General features: G+C 37.2%; 1 protein-coding gene across 1 annotated transcript in view; it reads right to left on the bottom strand.

Annotated features, from left to right (window-relative positions):
- LOC109842423 (cytochrome P450 72A15-like) overlaps positions 7,235-24,364 on the bottom strand; it is a 28,691-nt gene continuing 11,561 nt past the window's right edge. The window contains 4 exon segments of the mRNA XM_020411302.1: positions 7,235-7,765; positions 9,006-9,010; positions 10,891-10,927; positions 10,929-11,268. Coding sequence (XP_020266891.1) covers positions 7,340-7,765; positions 9,006-9,010; positions 10,891-10,927; positions 10,929-11,268 — 808 coding nt within the window. The 3' untranslated portion in view covers positions 7,235-7,339.

The raw sequence follows: 24,364 nt of genomic DNA, 5'->3' as shown, positions 1-24,364 counted from the left end.
ATCGTATGGGTCACGGTTACAATTTTTGCTTTGATAGTATCGGTGCACAAAATACGCCCAAACGGGTTCATAACCTTAGGGCATTGGATTTAAATGATAGGGGTCATGTCCTAAGTTCTAGTGGTACCAAAATGATTTGGGTACCAAAAAGACTTGTATAGTATTTTTTTAATGGTTTGTTTTGTTTTTATTTTTTTTGAATAAATTCTTTTTTGGCTTTGAATGACAAATTATATTCCTTATGACAAAATAAATTATTTATATGTTTTTAATAGACAAAATCACTTATATATATCTTATAAAACTTTTAGTAGATTGTAAAACAAATTTCCAAAAGGGTTTATATAAAACTTTTAGTAGATTGTAAAACAAATTTCCAAAAGGGTTTATATTGAAAAATATCTCAAAAAAACATTTTTTGTTTATCTGCCCTCTCACCTTCTTTCGGTCGACCGACCCGGTCGACCGACGAACTCTCTGAAATCGTTCCGGTCGACCGTGTCGGTCGATAGAAATTAAATTTCTGCAGCAGAGATTTTTTTTATCGGGTTTCAGTTCTGTTTTTGTGTACCTGTTTTGAACCCGACTTGCTTATCACCATCAATCCAACTCTTGAATCAATCCCAGCCGTTGTTCCCTCTCTCAAAACACCCGACCCTTCTTCTTCCTCCCATTCTGAAATCGCAGATCTAGGGTTTCAGTTTTCGGTCGCCCGTTTTGATTCAACCGCTGCTTCTTCCAATCGATTCTCATCAGTATTTGTGGGTAATTTCCTTCTTTATCTTTTGATTTCCGAGTTCTTATGCTTACATTCTCATCTAGGGTTTTTGATTTAGGGCTGTTTGTTAATTTGATCTAAATTCGTTTGTGTTTACAGGAAATTGAAAATTTTCTTTTATCTTGTCTAAACCCTAACTTATCATGCCTCCTAAGCCCTCTAAAAAGAGATCTAAACCCGAAACTAGTTCCTCCACCCCAAAAGCTTCACATTATGAGGATTATCTGCTTTTTAAACCTCTTGTTAGGAAATATAGGGAACTATGTAAATTGAAAATCATTCCAACTAGATATATCAAATATCTTGAGTTAATCTTGTATGATACTCAGACTATTCTTCGAAATGTTGGATTAGATGAACTGCTAGATGAAGCACATAAAGTTTCCTATTATCCCTTTTTAGTCTATCTGTTTTATGCCAACTTGTCCACATCATCTTCTGCTGTTGGTAGCTTGACCATAACCTCATCTGTTAAAAATATTGCTATATCCTTTTCTGCAAACGAACTTACGGGGATTCTTAAAATCCCAACAAGTGACGTTGAGCTCAAGTCTATTGATCTTAGTGATCCAGCTACAAATCAACTTATGTTTAAGCCCGGTTGCTCTTATCCCATGAACAACAATTCTCTCAATTCAAATGCAAAACTCATTGCTAGAATTGTTGCTCAAAACTTAATTCCTAAAACCGGTAGCTTTGATCATTTTGCTTCTGATAAGATTAATGCTGTTTATGCCATTTTTGCCAAAATCAAAGTGGATTGGGCAACTATCTTTGTTAATAATATGGCATCAAAGCACACAAAATTTCTACCATTTGGCTCTTTTCTCACCCTCATCTTCAAACACTTCAATGTTGACCTCACAAATGAACCCAACATTGAATCTAAGAAGGATTTCTTTGATAGGGTTTCTATATCTAGAATGCAGATTTCCTTCTCTGATTCCACTCCTTCATCATCCTCTCGTTCCCGTTCTAGAGCCTCTACCTCATCCACTTCTGATATTTGTGACCGTCTGGATCGCCTTGAGACTCAAGTCTCATCTATTCAGAAGGATGTTAGGACTATTCTTTCATACCAGCGTCAGTCTCTCGGGATCCCTTCTAATTCTGAGTCTGATTCTGGTGAGGACTCTGCTGATGGCTCAGGCTCTGATGGTGATGGTGATGGTGATGGTGATGATGATGGTAGTGGTGATGATGGTAGTGGTGATGATGATGTTGGTGGAGGTGATGACTGATTTGAGTTTATTTATGTGATGTTTTTATTTGTTTTTTGATGTTCTCTTTTGGTTTGTAAAACTTGATAACTCTGCTTTTAGTTTGAGTATAATAACTCTTATTAGTATGGATTCATGTGAACTTTTATGTATGGGTTGCTATCAAATGCTTCAATCTATGTTTTTGTTGTTTCAAATGCTTATATGATGATTTGTGACTTATCATGTTTAGTTTATTTCTTCTATGATCAATGATCAATGCATAGTTAAAACCATATTCATGTTTTTGGTGTGTGGAAAATAAGTTGCTTTTAATGAGTTCTCTGTTTTATGTAATGTTTATGATTGTTTAGTATGCTTAGCTCCTTTACATACTCTTTAGTGTCATTTATTATATTTGACAGGGGGAGCCTTTAACATACACTTCTTTATTTATCTATGCTTATAAACAGGGGGAGCTTTGCTCCTATCTTATGGTTAATGTGCTCTTTCATTGGTTCATATGATCATTCATATATGATTTGTCTATGTTTGGCTTATATGTGGGATTATCAGTTTATTGTGTTCATATTAAATTGTTTGCCATCATCAAAAAAGGGGAGATTGTTGACCCTATAGTTTTGATGATGATTTGGCAAACAATTTATTACTAATAAGTTTTCTAGTGTTTTTGTGTTTATGGTTTCTTTTCAGGTATTTCAACACAAGTCAGTCAAGCGTTAAAGATTCAAGTTCTATTGTGTGGTTTTACCTAGGTATATTGTTTAGTTTACTTACATATATTGTATGATTATATCTAAGCTCAATATATGTACACTTAACACGGTTTTTGATGTTTTCTATCATATAAATGATTTCTCATCAAACGTTGTTACAATAAATTTTCTCTCATGCTTACAGCTCTTTAATATTTCATTGTATACATAGAATATATGCATAACATATATAAACATATTTACAAGTTCTATATTGACTTTCACTTTCATATAAAAACAGGTTTTCTAAGCAGTTTTCAAAAAACGGGTAGTTTTCACAAACGAAAATTGATTTTCCAAAAATTCTTTTTTAAACATGTTTATTTTACCATTTAGAAACTTTTCCCAAAGTTTCATTATTTTTGGATTCAATTTGATATTTTTCATGGATTTTCTAATCAGCCCCAAAACCTGGAAATGTGCATATGTCAGATTTCGGTCGACCGGTACGGTCGACCGACAGTTGTTCCTTTTCTGAGAAAATTTCCAAAGAGTTTTCCGGTCGATCGGAATTTCCATCGGTCGACCGAAATTTCCATTCGGTCGACCGAAAATTCTGTCGGTCGACCGCCAGCTTTAAAAGTTCATTCTCTGGGTTTTTGAACTAAGCGGTCGATCGGACCGGTCGACCGCCGAGTTGTCAGATAGTGTGTAACGGCTAAGTTTTTCAAATGGGTCTTTTGGTCTTTTACTTATTTCTAGCTGTTGTTTTGGGGTGCTATATATACCCCATTGCTGCTCTTCTTCTCTAATAACTAAGAAATCCAAGTTTGTTGGTTAACAAGATATTAATCGTGTTTAAGAGCTGTTTAAGAGTTGTTTCGTTAATCAGTTTTCAAGATAAAGTTTTCTACAACAAAAAGAGGCTCTCATATCCTATTGGGATCATCATTTCTTCAGCTCCTCTTGTTCATTGAGAAGTTTTTCTAAACTCTTTTCATATAGCTTATTATTTCACTTTCATTTGATTAGCTATATTCATTGAGTTATTTATTGAGTTTGATTCACTATTATCACACACACTTATTGAGCTTGATATTTCCATATTATATATTGTGGGTTGTGGGGTGTGATTTAGTGAGTGTGAGCTTCATTGTGTTCTCACTTGTTAATTGAGAACAAATCATTGTATTTAACTTTTATTTGTGAGAATCACTTGTAATACACTTGTACACCGAGAGAAGTATGAGGAGAGAGAGACGGGGTCAAATCCAATAGGAGTGGCGTCGATTGACGAACCTAGGGAGAGGTTGTAATCGAGCACTTGAGGAGGAGGACATGGGCTAGGTTCCTACACTTAGTGTGTAAAGTGTGATTGTTGAGTGATTGTGTAGTGTGAGAGTTTTCGGTGAACTTGTAAACCGAGTGTGTAGAAGTTCCGGCTTCCAAACCGGATTGTGATAGTGGATATCTCCTCGAGGTGAGGAGCGGGGACGTAGGTCGTGGGGACCGAACCTCGTAAACATATCGTGTGTTTGTGTTTTGCTTAGCGTACTCTTATTCATCATTATTGTTCATATTCATATCTTGCAAGATCAAATTAATCAATATAATTTTAATTGGCATATAATCGGATTAGATTAGCATAAGACCCTAATCACCCCCCCTCCCCCCCCTCTAGGGTCTAACAGCCTCTGTTGACCAATTGGGTAAGGGTCAGAGTGACGGCTGGATCGATAAGGAGGGAGACCATTGTCTCTAAGGCAAAAAAAAGCAAAGATTAAGATTAAAGATAAGCCAATTTCAAACAGCAGCCCATGTGGTGAGAAATACCCTCTAAGGGAGCCCAGCGGGAAGGAGGCTAACGCTCGTCTTAGAGAAGTAAGAATGAGACCTATATTATCTAAGAGTAAAGATATGGTGGTTTCACTGCCGAGAAAGAAGGAGAAGATAGAAAAGGTAAAGAATGATAAACAAGCCAGAGTGAAGGGCAGACTAAATAGCTCATCCGTAGGATATGTAAGCATCAATGACTCTTTACAGAATTTTTTCTTATTTATATTGGTTGAAATTTAGAAACTTCATCATTAATTCATTATTAAATTGCTATGGTGGTTTCATGTTTGGTTTCGTTGTACAAGATAATTACATTGTTTCATGTTGAGTTAGTGTCCAATGTTCATGATCATGTTAGTACATGTAATTACTTAACAATCATAATAACTTCTAACATTTTATGTTATCTTTCATGAAGTTGTGCTCATGTTAGTTTTCAGATTAACATGATAGCTTTTCATAACTTTTATCCTTAATTTTATGGATTTACATGGTAATGGGGACCTGGATATTTTTTCAGATTGTCTCCTATCATATCAATAAAGCGCTTGAGAGAGAAGATGAAATAGAGAAGTTAACCATTGATCAGCAAATTCAGTTTTGGAGGAATACGACCAAATTAAATTGGAAATTACTCCATGCCACAAAGCGTAGTAAGCGCCTTCAATAGGATGCTTGCTCTAAGGAGATACATAGGCTGAACATGAAATTGGAGAAGTACGAAGGAACTACTGACCTGGTTGATCCCGATGACCTGAAGAAAAATGTGGAGGCTATTATGTCCAAGAGGAAAAGTAGTGTTGATAGCACTGTCAAGGGTGACGATGTCGATTACTTCAATTATGACGATGTGTGTAATATTAGTAGGGAAGCCTCTCATATTGCGGAGGATATAGCGCAATCAGAGCAGGAGGTAGATAAAGTTGACCAAGACGAGGATGAAGAGAAGTGAGGGGAAGATAAAGAGGAAGAGATGGAAGAGAGAGAGTAGGAGCAGAAAGAGGAAGCTAAAGAGGAGGACGAGAAAGATCAAGTGATTCATGCACGTTTCCAAATTTTGGGTTTATTTCCTTTACTTTTCCAATTGAAATAAAAACAACTTGATTCTTTTTAAAAGATATTTTTGAACTTTTCAATAGTTTTTCCACAAATAACTCATTGTATTTTTATCTTATGAATATTATTAAGATCGGAGAATAATATTTATAAAATATAATTAATTATTGCTAAGTTATTATATTATAGTACTTTATCAATTTTAAGTGATTTAGTCTTCTAGCAATTAATGCTACGTACTTCTATATTTTATATACTCCAACTTATGAGTAAAATTGTATGCAATTATTTTAATTTAGATAGTGTTGTTAAATTTTAATCTATCAATATATTTTTCAAATATTAGGGTAGTTTTTTTTATAATTTTAAACTTTTGAGGGTGCTTCTATAATTTTTAAAACTTAGGGTATTAATTACAAATTTTGAAGTTTTACAGGTCTACTACCAATTTCCAGATTTCATGTTTGTTGTTTTAAATTTTAAAAATTCAGGATGTTTTGTGTAATTTTGAACTTCGGAGGGAGTTTTGTGTAAATTTTGAAAGATTTTAGCTTTTTGATAATAATTTATGTATTATAGTATGTTATCTACTTATTATTTCTTTAAAACTTTTTAGTTTGTTAGCTTTTTGACAATAATTTATGTATTATAGTATGTTATCTACTTATTATTTCTTTACCTTTTTATTTTCGTTTAAACTTATTGGTGTTTAGATGGTATTATCTTTCTCTATCATCCCCAAGGCTTAATTGATATGATGAATAGCTTTTTATGGTGGAGAAAGGGGGATTTATGGTGGAGAAAGGGGGATCTATGTTCAAGTCTGACGGCAATCCCTTGAATTCATTTATATTGTTTGCAATTTGTTAAATTTTATAATTTAAGAGTGTTTTTTTTAATTTAAACTTTTGAGGGTGTTCCTATAATTTTTAAAATATTAAGGGTGTTAATTGCAATTTTAAATTCTTCGGAGGATGCTATTAGTTTCTAGATTTGATGTTTATTATTTTAAGTTTTGATATACGAGGGAGTTTTGCGTAAATTTGAACTTTCAAGAATACATTGTGCAACTTTTGAAACTTTTTTGGTTTTTCTATTGTTGTTGTAATATTTCATGTATTTTATTAATCTTATTTTTTAAAATTGTTGAGCTACAGATAATTCGCGTGGGATTAAGACATGATATAATTGTGATTATGATATATCATGATTTAAATAAAATATTTAAAATAATAAAGAATAATATTGATTAAAGAAAGCTTTTCCAGAACTCGTGTTTTAAAAGAAGTACGATAATTGTATATGTGTCACTATAGGAAAAAATTTCTGGTCCATCTTGCTAAGATGGAACCTACTTATACGTACAATTACATCTCTGATAGTAATTATAGTCAGCTTCAGGATGGAAGCTACAAATGCACCTCTTATTGCCTACCTTCATGTAACTTGCATATATTATCTTTCAACAGCTTTACCTTCAGGCTCTAAGTCTCGGAATTGCGATAAAACTCTATTGTTTCAACAAATATCATATAAGAAAACCTTCTTTAATTCAGTAGCTGAAGCAGGTAATTGATTTAATGTCAATGTACAAACCATGCATAAAAATAGAAGGGATCAATCCTTCCATTATGCACAACATACTATATTGCTCAATCGGGTGAAAATAGTATAACTTACATTATTTCATTTCATTACTTACATTTATACAATAACATGCTACAAAGCTATGTGACAGCGGCACCAAATGGATGTCATAATTTGTGTAAAATAACGTGAGCACCATACTGAGGATGAAGCGTAATCACAGTGTAAGGAGCATGAGAGTAGGAAGGTGAAAGCTCAAACTCAAAATGCTGAAGAATCATGCTCAAACCCATCTTAGCTTCGAGCATCGCAAAGCTCTGCCCTATACAAACTCGAGGACCCCAACCAAAAGGAAAGAAGGCCACTTGATCTTTTGATGCCTTTGAGACTCCTCCTGCAAATCTCTCGGGGTTGAATTCATGGGCGTCTTCACCCCAGTATATAGGGTCGTGGTGGATGAAGATAATAGGTAGTATGAACGATACTCCTTCTGGGTACGTGATCCCTCCTAGTTTCATTGTTTTGTAGGTCCTTCGGGTGAGGATAATTGCTGGTGAATACAACCTGAGAACCTCATTCAAAATCATCGTCACCTGCCATAGGCATTTAAAATAATTTTAGAGGGCACATATGGATAACTTGCTAAATCTCATTATGTGATAAAAATGCTATATTTCAATGCAGGGTTTTTTCTTTCTTTCGATATTAGCCCTTTAAATCTTTTCAAAATTTGAACTAGTCCCTCAAATCATTAAATTGTTGTTAGATCCCCCAATTCTCATAAGTTGTTTCAAATCAATCCCTTTTATTGCTAGTTCTTCTCTTTATTGTTGGAGGGACCAATTGCAGAACAATTTGAGAATCTGCAACCTAATAGCAAATTCAATGATTTGAGGAACTAATTTCAAAATACAAATGATTTAAGGGACTAATATAAAAAAATCTTAAAATTAAGGGGTAGCTTCCACAAAACCCCATAATGTTTTGCACAAAACAATTTAGGAAATGCCATAAATATTTTAAGGGTCAAACTGATCAATTGTTTTGGAACTACCAAAGGTGAAGGGCATTTGAATGCTAGTTGCTATGTAGGGATCTCCTTGCAGAGTTCCCCGTCAGAATTATTTTAGTTTAGGTTGAGAAGAAATTGCTACTAAAAGAGAGATAAATATCACCTTGCAGAATCTCCAATAGAATATCTTTAATTAGAGTTTGAAGGAATTGGTACTATGAGAAATTTAACTATTCAACACAATTTAAGACTTCTGGTAAATGATTCCATTGTCTTGCTTGTAAATGGAGGCCATGTAATGCCCAGTTAAGCATCTAACGATATATTCTGGTTTGGATATATCTGGTTTGGATGGAGGAAGAAAGATCCGACAAGAAAGAATCTGGTGGGGACGGCGCATGACATTAATTGTGCACTCAAAGGATGTCATCATTTGGGTGCACTTGATACTTTTCCGGATCTGACACTCCCTTAATTCTTAAAACAAAACCCAATATTATTTATTTCTTTGCTTTATTGGTGTACCATGAGATATAATCATTAAATAAGCAAAAACCTGCACTGCCATAGACTCTAACATTGTTCCATATTTTGAAGTTACAAGCAAGTAGATTCAAATTAACACTAGGATCAAGAGACCGTGTGATTTGTATTATTCAAAGCAAGTAACATAGTAAATGAAATCAGAAGAAAAGAAGAAGAACCTGGTGTGCAGACTCAAGAAGAGCTTGTACGGCCTGAAACAAGCCCCAAGGCAGTGGTACAGGAAGTTTGACGACTTCATGCACAAGGAAAGCTTCCAGAAGTGCAACGCCGACCACTGTTGCTACTTCAAAAGATATCAGTCCAGTTATATCATCCTACTACTGTATGTTGATGATATGTTGGTTGCAGGTGCAGATATGAAGGATATCAGGAGTTTGAAGCAGCAGCTGTCAAAGGAGTTTGACATGAAGGACTTGGGTCCAGCGAAGAAGATCCTTGGAATGCAAATCACGAGAGACAAGAAGAAAGGTTCTTGCAGTTGTCTCAGACGGAGTACATCAACCGTGTTTTGCAGAGATTCAACATGGGCGACGCCTAGCCAGTTAGCACACCCTTGGCCAACCATTTTAGTCTATCCAAAGATTAGTCTCCTCAGTCAGAAAAAGAAAAAGAGAGTATGGCTCAGGTCCCTTACGCCTCAGCCATCGGAAGTTTGATGTATACAATGGTCTGTACGAGACCAGACATTGGCCATGCAGTGGGAGTGGTCAGCCGGTTTATGTCGAATCCAGGAAAAGCTCATTGGGAAGTGGTCAAGTGGATTCTGAGGTATCTACGATGCACCACACAGAAGTGTTTGCACTTTGGTAAGGAAGAGGTAGAAGTGCAAGGGTACGTAGATGCAGACTTCGGCGGTGAAGTCGATCACCGAAGAAGCACCACCGGCTATGTATTCACTGTTGGAACTATAGCCGTTAGTTGGAAGTCACAGATACAGAAGATTGTCACTCTGTCCACTACAGAAACTGAGTATGTTGCAGTGACTGAAGCCAGTAAAGAGATGATATGGCTTCAGGGTTTGTTAACAGAGCTGGCATTCAATCAGGAGAGGAATGTCTTGCATAACGATAGTCAGAGTGCGATTCACTTGGCTAAAAATTTCGTATTTTATTCTAGAACGAAGCATATTACGCTTCGGTACCACTTCATCAGATCCCTGTTGGAAGATGACGTGTTGAAACTGAAAAAGATTCCAGGAAGTAAGAATCCAACAGACATGTTAACAAAGACAGTGACCATTCAGAAACTGGAGTTGTGCGCAACTTCAGTTGGCTTTCATGCATAAGTGATGAAGGCGGAGCCACACAGAAGGAGATACATGTTGAGATAGCCTGCTGACGTCGGTTTGATCTCCAAGTGGGAGATTGTTGGAATTGAGGTGGAAATCTAACCTCACAGGCGAGCGGGGATGCAGGCGAGCTCCTCTAGGCGGGTCGAGCTCCAGGCGAATTGCAGGCAAGCTCGAAGAAATACGCAGGCGAAGTAGAGAAGTTGTGCAGGCGAGCTCGAGGTCCAAGATGAGATGCAGGCGAAGTCAAGGCTTTGCGGGCGAGGTCGACGCAAAGCAGGCGAGGGCGAGATCTTGCTATAGGCGAGATCGAGATCCACTCGTGCAGGCGAGATCGGGAAAGGCGCAGGCGAGCTCGAGGTGGGATCCAGGCTGTCGACAGCCTATCTCGAGCAGGCGCTAGGGCTTCCCTATAAAAGGAAAACCCCGAGCACGAGTTGGGTGAGCCTCTTCGCGATTTTTCCCAGGCGGCGGCCCTCTTCGATCTCTCTGCTCTTCTCTGTTTCTTCTCCAGCGCTCAAGTATTTGGGGGGATTTTAGAAAGGGGATTAAAGAAGAGAGAGAGAATAATAAAAAGGGGAAAGTGGAGAGGGGGTCTTGATGCTAATCTCCAGCTCTCTTCGTTTAAAGAGGGGAGAGAATTAAGAGGGTTATTAAAGAAGAGGGACACTGTAGTTACAGTGTTGGCCTTTGTATTTTTGAGGAATCTCAAGTTTGAGATTCGCTCTTGAATTGTAATTTCTTGTTAATTAATAAGAAATTTACTGTATGGCTCCCGAGGACGTAGGCAGTTGCCGAACCTCGTTAAAACTTGGTGTACTTTTTCTATTCTGCGTTTCTGCTGCATTAGGATTTCGGCATAAATTCCCAACACAAGCGACTCAAGCCATCAATGTCTGGCTTATTTTTTTCCAAAGACTTCTAGGACCTCTTCTCTTGCACGGACTTGCCAGCTTTGATGCATGCTCAATAATACCATTGTCCATGTCAGTAACACTGACGTGGTCTCGCTCCCTGCAAAATAAAACAGCTTACATTCTTCAAGAACCTCTTCAGTACTCATCCTCAAATTGGTGGATTTTCCATGATCTTGATTTAAATTAGACTCCAGAAGCAGGCCCAGCAGGTCATTCGTATTACAATCTCCCTTCTCTATAGCCCTTTCTCTCTTTTCGATTATAAGTCTTAAAAGTCTTCTAACCTCCCTATCAATTGCTTTTGCTCTCCTGTTATTCCGTGTGGGAAGAAACCTGCACCACAGAAAATGCCAAGATGTGATATGTGAATTAGACTTCTAGCTATTTCTGTTGTTTTTATTTTTTTGGTCAAGTGATGGATGAGATCAGAGCATCTATATGAAAAACAAGACCTGCTTGGTATCAGATCATTTCATTACATAATTGAAACAAAAAGGAGCAACATTATTTGCAATGAAATTTACTGTGTTCTTACAGTAGACGAGGGATTGAGAAATCATGTATACTCCACTATGTTGCAAGCCACATGCTAAGGTCTAACAGTTACGGACATGAATACAACATGGACACGGAATTACAAGCACACGACAAATCTAATAAATCACAGTTGCCAGATATTGTAAAATATGCTTGTAGGTTATATAAATCAAGTTACCCAACCAATCCTCGTCACTTTTACAAGTGTTTTCCATCCATTAAGTTTGTTTCAAATGTGAATTGGTCTAGCAGAGACATGAAGATGAGATTTACTCACACATAGGAAAGAGCATAAAGTGATATATGGTTGTATATTTTGAATCATTACTCAATTAGGGTTAATTCTTTTAAGTTAAATTTGTTATTGGAACCCAAAAGTTGACATCCTCTATTACAGTACTGGGCAAATGACAAACATGCATCTATATATTAATTCGAACCATACACTTCATGCTAATCTAGTCAGCCACATGCGCTTGACGTGTCCCAAAATTCATTTTACAGTTTAAGATGCGTTGAAGGAGCATTGGAAAAGTACCTAATAAATCTCCGCACATCCAATATATATCAGGTATAGGTATCTCTCCACCAAGGACTACCAATACAACATAAAATCAAGAATACAATATAAAACTGCTTTAAACTACCTTAAAGTGAGACATTATGATCTTACTACCCCTTCTTGTGTTTCAGCCTTCCTTCACCTCAGAACTCTACCCTTTCACATCCATCTCTAATATCTCACCACTATTTATTGAAAACCTGCATCTATTTTTTCTGAAGGCAACATCATCTCATAAAAAAACTGGGTATTGGGACAGATTCTTGATATTTGATGGCGCTTTAATCTACTTTTTTCACTTCTTATAATTACCACCTGTAGAATTTTGGTATTGAAGATGGCTATGGCGCTTTAATCTACTTTTTTCACTTCTTATAATTACCACCTGTAGAATTTTGGTATTGAAGATGGCTTGCATTGAAACATATAGAAGACTAACTTCTTATAATTACCACCTGTAGAATTTTGGTATTGAAGATGGCTTGCATTGAAACATATAGAAGACTACAATCGACGTGGGACTAACGTTGTGTTGAGAAGTGTCTTAGAGCAGTTATCAACTCCAAGAAAAAAAGGACGAGTCAAAACAAGTTACAGATCAGCAAAAGATAGATCAGACAGTCAATAGATGGTGTCTTAAAGTGTCTAATTTTGTCTGGTTGATAATAGCATAGTCCCAGGCTTATGTGCGTCTAATATTCTCTGGAAATTCAGGACACCACCTTAGTGTGATAGGCTCCTAGCTGGACATTGATTATTTTAGGGAACTGTTTTGATTTGGAAATCCTATTCATATCAGATTTGTTTATAGTTTTGTGAGGGCCCTTGCTAAGGCAACTAGCTACAAATATAGAGATTCCCAAAAGGTTGAAGAAAGAAGAAGGCCAAAGGGAAGAGGCAAAAAAGTCAAACCGTCAAGGTTAAGAAGATGAAGAAAAAGAAGAAAAAAGAAAAGATTATTCTTCTGAGCATTTACAAGAAACCAGAGAGATTACTCTTAGCTCTGTGCCACAAGAGAGAAATTATTGTATCTTCTTCTTCAATCTAATAAAGATCTCTCCTCTTCTCTCGTGGATGCAGTCACATTGCCGAACCATGTAAAATATCATTTTGTTGTGGTTGTTCATTTTTTCTTTATTTTTCACCATAAGGTTATCTGTAAATCCTAAAAGTTATAAGTCTAGGACGTCATAAACCCTAAAAATTAGTACTATAGCAATATCGAGCAACAGATTCCTAACATTTGGGGATAAACCTGAATTGCATTTCTTCATCGCCGTTGAATGTTAAACCTTTTCTCTGCTTATTTTCATTCTGGAGGTCTTCTGTTCATAGCCCCTGGTTTATTCTGAATTTTAGTTTCTGTATTTTCTATTCCAAACTGATTTTCAGGCTTTAGAAGTTAAGTTTGCATGATACATCAAGTTAATGGTAAACAATTACTTACATTTGTCCTCCAGTTCTGATTTTAGTTAGAACCCTAAGAGTAGACTGCATCAACTAAGTATTAACACAAGGTGTTACACCAAACCATCATCGTACAGACAACTAGTATAATTGTGTAATTACCACAAGATTTCAACTAAAGGCACATCTATTTTTTATTCAAACAGCACTGAATTGGAACATGTTAATTGTAAGAAAATGGTTTAAGTAAGAATGCTCTTCTATGCCCAAAGATTTCGACTTAAAGGCATGTCTACTCTTTGTTCAAATAGCACTAAATTAGAATATTTTAATTGCAATAAAATATTTTAGTAAGAATGTTCTCCTATGCCCTTGCCTACACCATAATGCAAATATGAATTTTTTGTGTTGTTTTATTCTCCTTTTTTTTATTTTTTGTGTTGTTTTGTTTTGTTTTTTGTTTTGTTTTGTGTTTTGTTTTTTTTTTCTTTTTCTTTTTTTTTGTTGGGTTGGGGGGTTGGGGGGGGGGGGGGGGAATACTCTTCCACATTAGGTTGTAGTATGCACTGTAAATTCCTTTGTTTAAAATTATAAACAAAAGACGCAAATGGTGTTAAAAGAAAAAACAAATCACATTAAGCTTATAGTACATACCAGGTTTAGCATGCAAAGAACAATTTCCTAACCATTAGAAGTTCATAAAGAGAAATGCAGTAAATATGTGTAAAATTCTTTGTTTTATGTTCAACAAAATAATAGTAGTGGAGCTATTCTTTTGGGAATAGATTATTTTGTTTCAGTTTTTTTAGGAGAAGCCCATGAGCTTAGGAATTTTATTAATCATGGGTTAGTTGTTGCTTATTTTCAGTTGTCAGTTTGTTTTCTGCTACGTTATTTATTTGTCTATTTTAAACTCAGTTAATAAAATATGTCGCAAGTTTTCCATATTATTTGTCTATTTTAAACTCAGTTTTACCAGTGGAATCAGAGCTTGAAAAGAGTGACCTGTGGGTAAAAGGAGCAGTAGCTTCAATTTGTAGCTTGTAGCAACAAGTGTTCATGGCATCTGACAACAAAAATTTTATGCAACCTGCCATTCCTCGCTTTGATGGTCATTATGACCATTGGAACATGTTGATGGAAAATTTTCTGCGTTCCAAGGAGTATTGAAGAATCGTGGAGATTGGCTTTAGTGAACGGGCTAGTGATGTGGTGTTGACTGAAGCTCAATAGAAGAGTTTGGATGAACAGAGACTTAAGGATCCCAAAGCCAAAAAATATCTATTCAGGCAATAGATCGTGCCATATTGGAGACTATTCTTCAAAAAAATACTTCCAAACAGATTTGGGATTCAATGAAAGGAAAGTATGCAGGCACAACAAGGGTGAAATGCCAACAACTTCAAGTTCTTCGCAAAGAGTTTGAAGTTCTTCATATGAAGGAGGGTGAGTCAGTAGATAAGTATTTTTCCAGGACATTAACCATTGTTAATAAGATGTATATTTATGGTGGTCAATAGGATGATGTTGCTGTTATTGAAAAAATTCTACAGTCCATGTCTTCCAAATTTGCATATGTAGTTTGCTCTATTGAGGAGTCAAAGGACATTGATACACTATCCATTGATGAATTGCAAAGTTCATTACTGATACATGAGCAGAGAATGGCACCTCCTCCTACAGATGAACAAGCTTTGAAGGTGTCAACTCAATTCGATTCCTCCACTGGGAATGAATTCAGCAGAGGTTGTGGTAGGGGTCGAGGACAAGGCAGAGGACATGGCAGAAACATTAGTTCCAATGGCAGAGGGAGTGCACATGATAATGATCAATACTCCACCACTCATGATTCAACATTTGACAAGTCTCAGGTTGAGTGTTACCGGTGCCACAAGTATGGTCATTACAAGTCTGAGTGCACTACAAATTTGTATTCTGACAAGGGATATGGAGAGAAGTCAAATTTTGTTGAGCGAGAAGAAGAAGAAACTTTGTTGATGGCTTATCATGCTGAGGAGGAATCTCATTCAAATAAATGGTATTTGGACTCTGGTTGCAGCAATCATATGTGTGGTAACAAATCTTTGTTTTCAGATTTGGATGAGTCTTTTAAAGATAACATCAAGCTTAGGAACAATTCAAGCATTGCTGTCATGGGACGAGGCACAATCAGATTACAAGTCAAAGGGCGCACTTTCAAAATTCCTGGAGTCTTTTATGTTCCAGTATTAAGAAGCAACAGCTGCAAGAAAGAGACTACACAATTGTTATTCAAAAGGGTTGTTGCTCAATACAGCATCTAGAGAAGGGAATAATTGCTTAAGTTATTATGACAGCTAATCGGTTGTTTCCTCTACATAATCGATCAGAATAATTATCAAGCCTGCTTGACTACTAAAGTGACAGGTTCCACATGGTTATGGCATTTTCGCTATGGTCATCTCAATTTTAATGGTTTGAGAACGTTGCAGCAAAAGAATATGGTAATTGGTCTTCCTCAAATCAATGCTCCCTCCAAAGTCTGTCAAGATTGCGTTGTCGGTAAACAACATTGTGATTCCTTTCCAATAGGGAGGGCATGGAGAGCCAAGCAACCACTACAATTGATACATTCAGACCTTTGTTGTCCGATTAGTCCAGCCTCAAACAGCAATAAGAGGTACTTTATTTCATTTACAGATGACTATAGTAGGAAGACATGGGTTTATTTCTTGCAAGAAAAGAATGAAGCTTTTGGTGTATTTAAAAGGTTCAAGGCATTTGTTGAGAAGGAATTTGGGAGAAATATCAAAATTCTTTGTACGGATCATGGTGGTGAATTTAATTCCCATGATTTTACAAACTTTTGTGCAATGTATGGGATTCGAAGACAGTTGACAGCTGCCTACAAACCGCAGCAAAATGGTGTGTCGGAGAGAAAGAACCGTACAATTTTGAACATGGTGAGAAGCATGTTGGCAAATAGGTGCATTCCAAAGAGTTTTGGCCTGAGGCAGCTAACTGGATTGTTCATGTACTAAATAGGTGTCCCACTTTTGCTGTAAAAAACATAACACCAGAGGAAGCTTGGTCTGCACACAAACCAGCCATTGATCATTTTAGGATTTTTGGGTGCATAGCATATGCCCATATTCCTGATAAGAGGAGAAAGAAGCTTGACGAGAAAGGAATGAAATGTGTTTTCCACGGAGTTAGTGAAGAATCCAAAGCCTACAGATTATATAATCCAGTCACAAAAAAGATAATCATAAGTCGGGATGTCATTTTTGATGAAGAAGAAGCATGGGATTGGAAGGATACAGAAATGTTAGCATTTTCTTAAGGAAAAGGCAATTGTGAATAGTCCCACATTGGAAGTTGAAGAGAAGTTCAAGTGGTTTATAATGGTTCACTTCCTAATGGGCTTTGAGTAATGTTTTGGGCCTACTAGTGTTTGTGCTCTTTCTCCACACACGCGCGCGCGCACGCACGCCACCCAACGGACGAGGAGATTCAGCATCGGTTACTGGTTCATGAGGCTATATAAGGAGGCAGAGTTCATTCGGGAAAACACACAGAAATTCACAAAGAATTTCATAGCTCCCTCTTCCTCCTTCTGCTACTCTTAGTACTGAAAGATTTTCGGCTACATATTTTGAGAATTATTTTTGGGCAATCATCTTCATCTGAGCAGAAGCTCTGCTACTCGCGCCCGAGTAGAGAGGCCGGCCGTTTCCGGGGGGCTTTTACCGCTAGGGGGGAGGATCAACTACGCCAGGGCGACAGGCGGGTCCTCTATCTTCTAGGGCAGTGTATCACGACTGCACCCCGTTCAGGCCTGTTTTTTTCATAACTCATTTATTTTCAGTTAAACTAATATTGTTTATTTTGATAGCAATCTAGAAGATAGATTATTTATTGCTGTTAATTTAAATCTGAAAATAAATATATATTAAAAAAAAAAATTTGTTACTGTTCACCCGAATTTCATATTTGTTTAACTGTTTTAATTTGTTAACCTTTTGCATCTAAGTAGTTAACAAATTATTTTACTGCAATAGTACTGAATTTTATATCTGTCAATTTTCATATTCAGTATCTGTCATAAAAAAAAAAAAATAAAATAAAAAATAAAAAAAAAATCTTTAAGTGAACCGGTTCAAGTTTTCTTGGATTAGTTGGTGTCTAAGGAAAGGTTTAAGGGTTGCGTAAAGCGCTCTGCAAGAAACGAGGTACTTAATCGATCATTGATCAACCTCTAGTACTATCCTTACCTGGCCAAACTACCCGAGTAAAACTTTAATCTTTTCACTTTTAGAGTTTTTGGTTAAGAGCAGGTTTAATTAAGTTTCTGGTCTAGTAGTATTAATAAAATTCTTACCCTGTTCAGATTTCAACTACCTAGACTAGTAAAACTCAAATTGGACTTATGGCAATTGATCATTCAAAAAGTGTCAAACCTGAGAAGTTCACCGGTATCAACTATAAACGGTGGGCTAATCAGATGAGATACTGGCTCACTACCTTAGGTCTCTTATCAGCCATTGACTTTCCTGAGTCTTCTACTAGTGGTACTCAACCTTTGACTCCTGATCCTGAACAGTCTGTTCCTTCCACTTCTGGTTCAGGTGCTAGCTCTCTTTCTAGCTCTATGAAACCAGAAGATATTAATTATCATTGTTGTCATAGAATTCTTAGTGCACTTGCAGACAACCTTTATGACATATACTATGAGTTCAAAAGTGCAAAAGACCTATGGCAAGCTCTTGAAGCAGAATATGGCTATGATGATGCCGGAATTCTGCGTTTCACCTCTTCGTCCTTCAATAAGTTCATGATGGTAGATGACAAGCCCATTAATGAACAAATTCATGAATTTTTAGATTTCATCCGTCATCTCCAATCAAAAGGAAACACTTTTACTGATGACTATAAAGTTTCCTGTTTGATTGATAAACTCCCTCCTTCCTGGTCTAGATTTGCTGGAGATCTCCGACACAAGCAAGGAGATCTAACCTTAACTGAGGCCCTCAAGGCCATTCGTATTGAAGACCAGCATAGGCTGAATTCCAAAACCAAGAATGAATCAAAAGCTAAAGTAAACTTGGTAGAGGAAAAGCCTAAATCTAGAAATTTCAAACCCAAATGGAAGAAATTCAAGAAAAACCAACAATCTTTCAATAAATCTTCCTTCAAAACAAATTCTTCCAATTCCAATTCTTCCAGCCATAAGTCTGATGGAAAGTTCTGCTTTGTCTGTGGTAGAACCAACCACATTTCTTCCAACTGTTTCTTTCGGAAGAAGGAACCGGCTAAACCTGCCTCTAAAGGAAATGGATCAAATAAAGTTAATATGATTGAAGAGAATCCAACCTCCTTCAGGTTAGCCCCATCACCTCATCTTGTAAATTCTCTAACTTCTTCCACTGATTGGTATCTGGATTCCGGAGCAAATATACACGTCTGTAATGATCGCTCTTGGTTTTCAAATTATCAGGAATCACGTGGAGGAAGCATAAGCTTAGCAGATGACTCCACTAAACCAATAATAGGAAGTGGAAGTATAAAGCTCACTATGACTTCTGGGAAAGCCCTACATCTGCAAGGCGTCTACCTTGTTCCTTCTCTCCGTCGAAATTTGATTAGTGAATCTCTTCTTCTTAGAACTGGTTATAGGATTGTAAAAGAATCCAACAGATTTGTGATTACAAAGAGTAATAATTTTATAGGAAAAGGTTTTATCTGTAATGGCCTTTTCAAACTCAATGTAATCAATTCCAGTTCTAATGAAAATTCTAAGTCTCCTGTTATTCAAATTGTTGAATCTTGTGATGTCTGGCATGGACGACTTGGACATGTCAATTTTCAAACTTTACAGAAAATGATCAATTTGAATCTTATTCCTAAATCATCTATTGACCTCTCATCCAAGTGTGAGATTTGTGTTCAAGGGAAACACACAAAAAAACCCTTCAAGTCTATAACTAGAAACTCTGAGCCCCTCGAATTAATTCATAGTGATGTGTGTGACTCGAATCGAGTTCTCACCCGAGGGGGTAGGAGATATTTTGTGACCTTTATAGACGATCACTCCAGATATTGTTTCACATATCTTCTCAGGACTAAAGATGAAGTCCTAGATAGGTTTAAGGTCTATAAAGCTGAGTCTGAGAACCAATTAGACAGGAAGATCAAGATCCTAAGATCTGATCGTGGGGGGGAGTATACCTCAAATTATATGACTGAATTTTGCCAAGAACACGGTATTATTCATGAGGTTACTGCTCCCTATACACCACAGTCTAACGGGGTAGCTGAACGAAAAAACAGAACCCTAATGGACATGGTAAACTGTATGTTACTCAGTTCAGGAGCACCTGAAAATCTCTGGGGTGAAGCTCTTCTCTCTGCTTGTTTTATTCTCAATAGGATTCCCCAAAGAAATTCCAATACAACTCCTTATGAATATTGGAAGGGGAGATCTCCTAATCTAAACTTCTTCCGAGTTTGGGGTTGCTTGGCTAAGGTAGCTATTCCCGAACCTAAGAAGAGGAAAATTGGTTCCAAAACTATTGATGCTGCTTTCATTGGATATGCACTAGATAGCAATGTTAATAGATTTCTAGTCATTAACTCTGAAATCAGTGACATATCCAACAACACTATCATTGAAGCTAGAGATGCAGTCTTCTTTGAAAATATCTTTCCTTTCAAATCCAAAATCTCAGAAAATTCTAGAACATCTATTCCTTCTGATCTTCCATCATCTAGTTCTTCCCAACCTTTTGACATTGAGCCTCGAAGAAGCAAAAGAGGTAGAATTCAAAAGGATTTTGGAGAAGACTTCTTTACCTTTCTTGTTGAAGGTGATCCAAGCTCATTTCAAGAAGCAATGGATTCACCTGAATCTCCTTTCTGGAAAGAAGCCATTGATAATGAGATTAAATCTATCATGGAAAACCATACTTGGATACTCACTGACCTACCTCCAGGCTGTAATCCTGTTGGCTGTAAGTGGATATTCAAAAAGAAACTTAGAGCTGATGGTTCCATAGATAAATTTAAAGCTAGATTAGTAGCTAAAGGCTATACTCAGAAAAAGGGCATTGATTACTTTGATACCTATTCTCCTGTAGCCCGAATTTCTACTATCAGAATTCTTTTAGCCTTTGCTGCTATCCACAAACTGATCATACATCAGATGGATGTCAAGACTGCTTTCCTGAATGGTGATCTAGATGAAGAAATTTATATGCACCAACCTGAAGGCTTCATTACCAAGGGTCAGGAAAACAAAGTCTGTAAACTTGTTAAATCTCTGTATGGTCTTAAACAAGCTCCTAAACAATGGCACCAGAAATTTAACAAAGTCATTGCACAATATGGATTCACGGTGAATGAACACGACAAATGTGTTTATTCAAAAGTGATAAACAATGACTATGTTATCCTATGTCTCTATGTTGATGATATCCTTATCTTTGGAACTACTCTTGAACTAATCTTAAAAGTTAAGGATTATCTCTCCAAAAATTTTGACATGAAAGACTTAGGTCTTGCCGATATGATACTTGGAATGAAAATCACTAGAGACACTAGAGGAATATCCTTGAGTCTTTCTCACAGTATTGAGAAAATGCTGATCAAATTCAACTTTCATAACTTTAAATCTGTTTCCACACCATATGATTCTTCTATACCTTTGAAGAAAAATGAAGGTGAACCTGTCTCTCAATTGAAATATTCCCAAATGATTGGATCCCTTTTATACATATCAAACCGGACTAGACCCGATATAGCTTATGCTGTAGGGAGATTGAGTCGGTATACCAGTAACCCTAACCCAGATCATTGGTCTGCCTTAGAAAGAGTATTTAAATACTTAAAAGGGACAGTTGACTATTGCTTAACTTACACTGGATACCCTGATGCCATTGAAGGGTATAGTGACGCCAATTGGGTCACAGATTCCAACAGTGTAAAGTCAACATCTGGGTATGTATTTCTTTTTGGTGGTGCTGCTGTATCCTGGAAATCATGTAAGCAAACAGTAATTGCCAGGAGCACCATGGAATCTGAATTGATTGCACTTGATACTACTTGCTCAGAAGCCGAATGGTTAAAAGATCTTATCTCTGAACTTCCTTTGGTCCCTAAACCTTTTCCTCCAATTTCCATTCATTCTGATTCTAGATCTACCATAGAGCTTCTAAAGCAAGTACATGTAAATAAAAAACTCAACAGACATATTCAAATAAGATATAAGTCTGTACAACGCCTGTTAGGCAAAGTTGTGATCTTGGATTTTGTAAAGTCTGAGAAAAATATTGCTGACCCTTTGACTAAGGGATTATCCAGGAGTGTAGTCCTGGATTCATCGAGGGAGATGGGGTTAAGTCCATTAAAGAGGTCACTGACAGTGGGAACCCAACCCTTATTTGGAGACGTTGTCCCAATGTCGGTTCAATGTGGTAGAAACAAGCTGGACTAGTGATACTCGGGTGGAGCATCGACCCATATATATATTCATATATCATTATGTAGTGTGAGCTACTACCCCTTCTCTATGATGACGATGCTCCTATGATACAGCTGGTTAGGCTGAGTTTTACTCTTAATAAGTCCAACGCATGTATTATTGGGGGGTATTAAATAAACAGCTGTAGTACCCTTTGAGGACTTACCTACGTGAGAGGAATCGTGATGGCCGCGGTTGGGGGGGGCTGGACTAAACTAACCCCTAGAAACTCTCATGAGTCGGTTATTGTGAGCATGGCCTTTTAACGCTCAACCCGCTTTGCTCAATAGATGAAGTGTATTGTGTGTGTTTTTGTCAATACCTGATTCAAGGGCCCTAATTCAAGGCTTAGTCCATTATGTCCCTCAGGTGGCGACAAACTCACTAAGGAAAGGTTCAAAGCCGGAAGCTACCTTTCCCGAATTCACGATACAAAAGGTTGCCCAACCTATATATATATATATATATATATGTTTTACTAATTGTTTTGTCAATATTGCCTTTTGGGGGGGATTGTTAGCATTTCTTAAGGAAAAGGCAATTTTGCCTTGTGAATAGTCCCACATTGGAAGTTGAGAAGAAGTTCAAGTGGTTTATAATGGTTTACTTCCTAATGGGCTTTGAATAGTGTTTTGGGTTTTGTGGGCTTTGCGTTTCTACCACACACGCGCGCGCGCGCGCACGCACGCCACGCCTCGCCTCGCCACGCCACGCCTCGCCTCGCCACGACACGACGCGCGCGCCACGCCACGCCGCACCGCACTCGGGTTTTGCTTCTCCAGCTTTTATTTTTTGTAACGGCAGCATTTATTATGTAACGGCAGCATTTATTATGTAACGGCAGCGTGATTTACGCCCAACGGACGAGGAGATTCAGCATCGGTTACTGGTTCATGAGGCTATATAAGGAGGCAGAGTTCATTCGGGAAAACACACAGAAATTCACAAAGAATTTCATAGCTCCCTCTTCCTCCTTCTGCTACTCTTAGTACTGAAAGATTTTCGGCTACATATTTTGAGAATTATTTTTGGGCAATCATCTTCATCTGAGCAGAAGCTCTGCTACTCGCGCCCGAGTAGAGAGGCCGGCCGTTTCCGAGGGGCTTTTACCGCTAGGGTGGAGGATCAACTACGCCAGGGCGACAGGCGGGTCCTCTATCTTCTAGGGCAGTGTATCACGACTGCACCCCGTTCAGGCCTGTTTTTTTTCATAACTCATTTATTTTCAGTTAAACTAATATTGTTTATTTTGATAGCAATATACGTATGTGTGTGTATATAATTTGGAACCTGAGAAAACATGAAGGTGTGCTAAATGGGAAACATACCTTGCAAGATTTCAGTAGTGGCTTGATAAATACGTAAAATATGCATTATCTTAGTGTGTTTCAAGCATGATTTACGAGCGTTTGATGCATATTTCGTGTTTAGATCGAAGATACTGCTATTGTTTGTGTTCTTATATGTAGGTATTGGCTCAAGATTGAAAGATTTGATGATCGTTGGAAGTTTTACAAGAGTTTGAAGCAATAACAAGATTTTGAAGGCATGGTTCGTGAAGAAAATGGATGCACGAGTATGAAGAACTAGAATTTCGACCATGATGCAATTTGAATCAAGAAAAACTCAAAAGATAAAAGTTGTAGATCTCTTCAACAGGATTCCAATGCAACTTGAATCACCTCATTCTGAGGTCGGACGCAAAAGTTATAGCCAAAATACCGAAGACTGTACAGACAAGCACGAAATCAGCAAAACAGCCCCTACCACACCCTGGTGTGGTGCAGACCACACCGGTGGCGCGGGAATTAGTTATTTTTTCAGATTTTTGGGGACATATAAATAGATGTTTTGACTTAGGGTTTTGGATATCTTTTATTATGTTCTTTTAGCCATCAACTAGCAACTATTCTAGGGTTCAAGTATTGAAGGAAGACATTAATTTCTTGTAGAAGATTGGATTGCAAGTTCTTATTTTGAAGATTTCAATTGAAAGACGGGTTAATTCTTTCCTCTCTTTGATTTATTTCTTCTTATGATTGATTTGCATAATTATTTGATGTCTTCTCTTATTCCAATCATGTGTGAGTAGATTTCTTGTCTAGGGTTGGGAAAGAACCCGACTTTTTGGTGATTGATGATGAATTAATATATGTTCTTGGTGAAAGTTTAGATCTTTAAACTTGATTTCTAGTGTTTTAATTTTGTTGATTCGCTTGATCACCGTATTAGCAATCATAGGTAAGCAACCATTGTCAGTAAACATTGATGAAGAGGAAGTTGAAATGGAGATTGCGCAGTCAAATCAAGAGCCTGCTCAGACAAGTCAGCAACCCGATCGATCAAACCAACAGCAGCAATTATCTAATGATGTACTAACTAGCCAAAATGCAAGTGTCTCATATAAAGAATTCGCAGTCAAATCA

The sequence above is a fragment of the Asparagus officinalis genome, chromosome 5 (assembly GCF_001876935.1).
Source record: "Asparagus officinalis chromosome 5, Aspof.V1, whole genome shotgun sequence".
NCBI lineage: Eukaryota > Viridiplantae > Streptophyta > Magnoliopsida > Asparagales > Asparagaceae > Asparagus > Asparagus officinalis.
This window is presented reverse-complemented; position numbering and strand designations above follow the sequence as displayed.